At 41.9% G+C, this 7364-nt stretch overlaps 1 protein-coding gene across 1 annotated transcript; it reads right to left on the bottom strand.

The window, feature by feature from the left end:
- Window positions 1-1380: 1380 nt before the first annotated feature.
- LOC142899176 (homeobox protein DBX1-B-like) lies at window positions 1381-6811 on the bottom strand. Its single transcript, XM_076042651.1, has 5 exons — window positions 6402-6811; window positions 5769-5852; window positions 2249-2451; window positions 1613-2119; window positions 1381-1566 (listed from the first exon to the last, which is right to left on the bottom strand). Exons 1-4 carry the CDS (start codon window positions 6778-6780, stop codon window positions 1817-1819), a joined length of 969 nt encoding a protein of 322 aa, XP_075898766.1. The 5' UTR covers window positions 6781-6811; the 3' UTR covers window positions 1381-1566; window positions 1613-1816.
- Window positions 6812-7364: the final 553 nt, after the last annotated feature.

Below are 7364 nucleotides of genomic sequence, written 5' to 3'. Positions count from 1 at the left end.
CCCCCCCCCCCTCCCCCCGTCTGATCCACTGTAGTGTGAGGCCTGCAGTCAGGGTGCAGGGTTATGAAGTACTGTTTCTAGCTGGAAAGGCTCCAAGTTGATGGAGAACTGAGGTTTCCTTCCTCCTTCAAGGAACGGTGGGACCAAGTGAGCCCGACGCGGCCGTGTTCCGAGTTGTCGACATTTGGCTGTAAATACAGTGTGACGCCTCACTCCCGCTATTTAACAGCAGCCCCTCTGTTGTGTTTGTTGGCTTTACAAATAAAGCATGAAGTCTGTGATTGTTTTTAATTTTATATAAATAAAGTTTACACTAATAAAATGTCCCCTCAAGTTATGACATTGATTTTATTTTATTTTATTTTTATTTTTTTTGGCCAGACGATGGATGATGGTGGAATGTAATCCCAGAGGAAAACTTTCTTTTTTAACTTCACTTTAGTGCAAGTCTCAGCGGTTACTCTTAGTTTTCCTTCGTTAACAGTGTAAAATGGCAATAAAATAATGAAAAAAAAAGTTTTTGTTTCTGAAACTGCGTAGCTTCATTCACTGCCTGACGAAGACAAAAAACAAAAGATGACGCTAATATTTTGTTGGGAACTTGCCGCTGCATTCCATATGCGGCCCGTTTTGGTTTCTTAGCCGGCCTGCCAAACTTCAAGAAATGATGTTAAGTTATAAAAACCGCTGTGTTTCATCCATTTCAATAAAAAGGCTAAGTACTGTGGGACTTCAAAGACACATTTTCATGAAACTCGGCTTTTGTAAATTTTCAATTGCCTTCAAAACATGTTTTCTACATACCCTGAACTACTCGCCATGATTGGGGGGCTGGGGGGGGATCCAATGACAGAATAAGTTGGACATTATCAGGTAGACAACTGACCTCATTCTCTGGGCACATGATGATGCTCAACTGTAGACCTGATCAACTGCAGCAACCTCACATGATGGGTTCATTACTTCCTTCTGCTGTTCTTCTTACCCCAGAAGAACAGAGTGAATCTGGACTCCTCAGACCACATGACCTCCTTCCATTCCCCCAGAGTCCAACCTTAGCGCTCTGACTTCTTGTTTTTCTATGATTGGACCAGAGCAATGGATGAAGGTCATAGTCTGATGAGTCCAGATGTACCCAGTGTGATGGGACCGATGAAAACGTACAGGGTGGAAGACTGCATGCAATAACAATGGTTAACATAATGAATCCTGCATACACTCAATTTGGAAAGACCAAAAAACAAGCAATTTGATATTTCGATACTTGATTGTTTTTTTTTACACTCACTCGTTAATTCAGCAGTTGATGCAGGATCCAAATGGGTTGGGTCTTAGAATAGAATAGAAAATCAGATAATACGTCTTTTTCATACTCCGAGCTTGTCCTATTTCACTTATTTTTAATTTTCTAGCAGCAGAATAAAACTTCTACATTAATATAAAGTGAGACTTTTCAACATTTTGACAAAATATAAAAAAGATACAAGAATATGTGTAAAATCCATTTGATTAACAAATGTAAAACAGATAATTCTACAAGTCTTGAGTTTCTCAGTGTACAAAATACTATATACATATATATATGTATATATATATATATATATATATATACATATATATATACACACACATACATATAAAGAGCTACACGTTAGAATGCTGTGCAGAAACATGGCACTGAGGGGAAAGGCTGACATAAAACAGCGAGACGTACAGAGCAGATTCAGGCCCCTCCAGTTTGAATGTCCGTCCTCAAGTTTCAGAGTACAGTAGACTTGTTTTTTTTTTTGAAATAGCAGTTATTAAAAATTAAAAGTCACAAAACTGTTATTTCTTCGCTGTCTGACTCTGAGAGCTCTGACAGTTTGCTGGACTTTGACGGACAGGGCGTTTTCTGATGACTCTGGGCTTGGTGACACGATGAGATGAGGTGCGACTCCCTCTTGTTCAGTCCCATCCTGTCCAGCCTGTGGCAGTAGGTGCTGCCCACGTCAGTGAGGTCTGGGTGGGGGTTGGTTTTGGTGGGGAGGGTCTGCTGGCGGCAGCCGCCCGTCGACAGCAGCTCCCGCTCTTTGGAGTTCCTCCATTTCATCCTGCGGTTCTGAAACCAGATTTTGACCTTGGAAGAAGAAAGAAAAACAAGAGATTAATAATAACTACTGTCAGGGTTCACAGCTGCACTAAAGAGGGAAAACAAAATCACTTGAAAATACAAAATACTTTTCCTTTGAGGATAAAGTCTGAGTACCTGCGAGTCTTTAAGCCCCAGTTTACTGGCGAGCTTCTTCCTGTCGGGTTTGCTGATATACTTCTGCTTCTGAAAAGTTCTCTCCAAGGCTTTTCTCTGGAGGTCGGAGAACACGGCCCGCCTCAGCATGCCTCGTCTAGGTTTCCCCCTGGTGGTCAGAGGCCAGGAAAACGTTCCCGGGACTGGAATGGCAGAGGACGAGGCTGAAGGGACAAAGTATTAAAAAAAAAAGAGTCAACGTTAGATTGACACAATTCACAGACGGTTAAATGTCACTGTTAGATGATGACTCGTCGACATACAAAAGTCTGCCGCTACTGCATCTTTACATCTACTAGTTTGATTTACAAATTGTGTTTCATTTCCTTTTGATCTTCACCAAATTCCTGATGGTGGCAGTGCTGCTGCTCACCACTCGCTTAGTGGGTTGAGTCACTAAGGAGATTGAATTTCTCTGGTTGGAAGCAAAAAAAAGTACATCTTTTCTTTTTCTTTCTTGAATTTTATTTCCTTAACGTCCTGAAAAAAGTCTAAGAAGAAAAATCTGTAAAACAGCTTGTGACTTAATTCACCATTATTGCCTGTCTCGCTTTCATTAACCAGGCCCAGACAATGTATTAACTGTGTCAAATTTATGCACTATTAAAAAGTTCCAAATAATTAACCAGAGGGGGAAATATAAAGAAGTCACCACATTGATGACTTCAAATTTGAAATATTAAATACTAAATATAATAACTCATCAGAACCTGGTTAGAATTGGAGCCAGTGTGTAAAAGTGATTTGTTTTATCTGCTGATTTTCTGACGTTGTCAAAGCGTCTGTATTAATGGCAGGTGTTCTCAGGATAGAACCAATAACTGTTTATTGTATGAAAACCTCAAGACATACCATGTCATAAACAACAAAGTTTAAAAAAAATGTAGATGATACTTTATGGTCTTGCTACACTGGGAGAGCTCAATGAATGTTCTTTAAATCTTTCTTTAGCCGTATTTTCACAATTTAGCTTTTAAACTTTAAGACATGTCTATCTAAATGAACGCATTCTTTAAAGCCCCATCCTTTACTTTCATCCTCATCATCATCATCGTCCTCATCATCATCCTCATCCTCATCATCACCACAGGCTATCCAACGCTTTCCATAATATACTTGTTCTCCCTGAAACCTGCGTTGAATAGCCCAATTTGTCCGGCAGTGGAAACAGTATTTATGCTAATGAAGCTGAGTATCCAAAGCTTGGCTCACACTGCCTTAAATGAGGCATGAAGGGGAATTGTGTAGGCTGCAAATGCATAGAGAAAGGTGATTGTGTTGCAGTGAATTGAGTGGAAAAGGCCCTCGACAGGCCAGTATATTACAGGCCTATTACAGGTCAGCAGAGAGTTGTTAAAGAGTCTTCACTCAGGCTTTGAGGGGTTTTCAGAGAGCTTCAGGCCGCTCACAAGTGACATCACTCTGATTCCACTGGAATTGTCCTATATTTGCAACTTCACCTCGTAACGCTAGAGCGCTTGAATTGAAATATATCAGCTGGAATCAGCTTGGAAGTAAATCTGTTTGGGTCTGAACATATAAGTTTAGGTTTGGGCGTTTGTCGTTTGTGTGTGTGTGTGTGAGTGTGTGTGTGTGTGTGCGTGCGTGCGTGCGTGGTTGCGCGCGCGTGTGTGTGTGGGTGTGTGTGAGTTTGGCTCCTATTGGTCATGGTCCTGGGAGCTTTGTGGGTTGGCGGAGGCGCATGGTGGGAAAATGACGGTGCGTGAAGAGCCGCTGAGTTCCCGAGCTGGGAAGATACCCGCCTCACATTTAGACCATGACATACGGCACTAATATATTTAGAGCGTGACAAAAGTGGACAAATTTGTAGATTAGGACAACTTGTGCTAGTGTCAGCAGTCAGTGCGTCGCCTAAATAGGCCTCCAAATTGGCGCAGCTGATTCCGTGCTGCCGGTGGCGGTGTTCCCATGCTAAAGAGGCTAACAACTCCCAACGGTCGTCGCCGCCCCCCCATCCCCCTCCCAGAATCCCAATCAACAAACAGCGAGCCGGAAGTTGGAAAATCCAAATATTTTAGACAGAACTCGTTGATCATCAAACTTCTATTTCAGAGTGTTCAGCTCAGATTGATTGGAGGGAGGAGCTCCATGAAAGTGGGGTTTTGGTGGTTCAGGTTGGTTAGTCGGTTAGCAAGAAGGTTTGCACGTTTGAATAGATGCAATTTAACATCATAATTATTGACGACGATGATGATGATGATGTTAAATATCGCAAACACGACAAAGTGGTGGATTATCTCGATGTAACAGTAAAAAGTGGTGACGTTTGCCTGCTTTATAAGATCAGCGAAGCTACCACTGACAAGACGATTTTAATTTAATTATTTGGAGTGTTGTTTTAATGTGTATCAGATCAAGTACGGGAAGACAGAAGAGAGAATGGGATGCTCTGACGAGGTACACAATTCGAATGCAAAAGTGATAATTATTATTTTTTTTTTTTATACAATAAATCCAATGAATTTCTCATGAAGAATGATGCACATATCTAAGGCACCCTATAAAAAGCTGGGATAGGACAGGCCAACTTCTGCAATAATTACATGTATTAAATTATCACACACATACACTCATTATTATTATCATTATGAAATTAGTATTGTAGAATGTGTATGTGTGCGTACCAAGGTGGAAGTAACAGCAAAAGCATGGAGGTCAGAAGGACCGGAGAGGGAGAGAGAGCCCAGGTGACCCAGTAGTGAGGTCACAGAGTTCAAATGTTGTTGTAAAGTATAATAGTATGAAAATATACAGTTTAGTTATCCTGGAGTGTGATTGTGTGATTTCCTCACAGACAGAGAGAGGCTGAGGGCAGAGTTACAGTCTTTGGAGAGGTTTTTAGATGAGCAGGTAAAAAAACGATCCTGCTCTGACAATGTCAGGTAAACTTTTTCTTACTAAAAAGCCAAAAGTTAGTAATACAATTGTCAAAATCGTGCGTGATTGTAATGTGTAAGGTTTGTTTTTCTCAGAGTTGCAAAAGTTTTTTTTTACAGTTTTTTTGACAGTGACATTAAAATCTCCAACTATCTATGTCGTACATGATTATCTGTGATAAAAAGAACCCTTGTGTACCCTGGTACCAGCATGAAATATCGATTCTACCAAACTTTGAGAAAGCATTTCAATAACTCTTCAATATAAGTTGTGTAATAGCTACATTATAAGAAGTAAAAATTACCAAAAAAATGAAAGAAAAGCAGAAACCAGAATGAAATGTACACACAATAAACAAACAGCTACCATAGCGTGACACCTAAATAATTCTAAAAAAAAAAAATTATATATATATATATATATAAGGAGAATTTTAATGGTGTTTGCAAATGTCACATCATAGATTCGTCCTGCAAGCAAATGTTACGCGATAGCGTTGAAGCTGTTTTTCCACCGACTTCACATCAAAATAAGAAGCATGCGTGCGCCACTCTGGCACAAACGGACAATGATCACTACTAACCTGTGAAATAGGAGGCTCTGTAGAAGGGATGAAGGCTTCCGTCAATGAGTGGCATGGGGAAGGATTTGGTGTGAAAGCTGTGCACTGAGGGGTGAGACACAAGGGGGGAAAACAGTCAGTTTAGTTTCATTAGCTGCTGCGCGGGAACAAATACTGCAACTATCTGGATTGGAGTCACATTGGCTGCATTTTAACTGGCAGTTTTCCAAAGAGTAATAATGAATTATATAATAACATTAATGATATTTATATTATTATTTAATATAAATAATAACTATTTTTTATTTATACTGCACTTTCCATTAAAACATGAGTAGTGCAACATTTTAAAAAGCGCTGAAGCTAAGATGAAATAGAGAACGTGAATGGCAGCAATATATCTAAAAGATAAAAAAAAAAATACGACTGAAGAGAGTAAAGCAACATCAAAGAGGAACACAAATATCAAGAGCCAAAAAAGGCACAGCTGCAACTAGAATTTAAGGCACATTCTGAACAATTAGTGGAGCCAGGATACAAACTACACAAGAGTTAAAAAAAAAAAACCCAAAACAAAACAAAAAAAACAGTCAAACTACCACCTACCACCTAACAATGTGCAAAACCCCCCGAAAATGCAAGTGTGACACTCACCGCTCCCAGTGGCGGGCGCCAGTATGGCACTGACGCCGAATTTGAGGCCGGAGTCGGGGAAGGCGGTGAGACGGGAGTCCGGGCTGCTGCAGCCCGGCTGGAAGGAACCGTGGGCGGCCAAGCGCTCCGCTCCGGGTCCCGCCGCCGTGCCCACCGCTGTGCGCTCGGAGACGCCAGGCCCCGGGCTGTGTGCCACGGTGCTCCTCGGGTTCCTGGGAGGTAGAAACTTGTGCAGGTAGCACACAGGCTCGCCCAGCTGGAGGATATCTTCCACTAAGAAGCGCGAAGGCAGCGAGCGGCTGAGCGGGGATGAGAAAACCCCGGGGGGACGCAGTACGGTCGGGAAGAGAGGAGGCGGCAAAGCGGCGCAAGGAAACATGGTGCTGCTGCTGCTGCTGCTGCTGCTACTGGTGGTGGTCTGAGCCCAAAAAAAGAAAAAAAAAGAAAAGAAAAAGAAAGTAAAGTTTCCAAAAATTTTTTTCCCTTTTCTTTTTTACAGAATGAATTCCATTAGAGCGGAATAAAGTAATCAGGTCTGTGTCAGGTGTGCATGTGCGCTGCACGCTCTCCTGGAGCTTTATACAATTGCGCATAGCACACACACACACACACACACACACACACACACACACACACACACACACACACGCACGCACGCACACGCCTGCGCGCACACGCACGCGCTCACAAGCACAAGCCTCGACGGAGGTTCGCTCGGTGAAAAAAAGAGATAGTGACAGGTGATTGGTCGGCGGCTCCTCCATTCATCTGTGATTGGACCTCAGTGAAAAGCCGTGGACAATCGTACACTGGGCCCGTTCACGCTGAATTGCAGTTAGAAGAGGAAGCATGACGTTTATCACAGAGATTATGAAAGCAGAGAGAAAGAAAAACAAGGTGATTTTCTATCATAAACTATTTGAAAGTTGGACGGAGACTTGAATGAATGAACTTGTTGTCTGG

The sequence above is a fragment of the Nelusetta ayraudi genome, unplaced genomic scaffold (assembly GCF_046127955.1).
Source record: "Nelusetta ayraudi isolate G7.1 ecotype Tasmania unplaced genomic scaffold, CSIRO-AGI_Nayr_v1 ptg000071l, whole genome shotgun sequence".
Classification (NCBI taxonomy): Eukaryota; Metazoa; Chordata; class Actinopteri; order Tetraodontiformes; family Monacanthidae; genus Nelusetta; species Nelusetta ayraudi.
This window is presented reverse-complemented; position numbering and strand designations above follow the sequence as displayed.

Excerpts from the sequence above, each read along its gene's own strand:
- LOC142899176 (XM_076042651.1), bottom strand. The coding sequence starts at position 6,780 with ATGTTTCCTTGCGCCGCTTTGCCGCCTCCTCTCTTCCCGACCGTACTG. Across the intron at positions 2,452-5,768 it reads CAGAGCCTCCTATTTCACAG|CCTCGTCCTCTGCCATTCCA; the intron begins GTTAGTAGTGAT and ends TTGTCCCTTCAG. Across the intron at positions 2,120-2,248 it reads TGGGGCTTAAAGACTCGCAG|GTCAAAATCTGGTTTCAGAA; the intron begins GTACTCAGACTT and ends TCTTCTTCCAAG.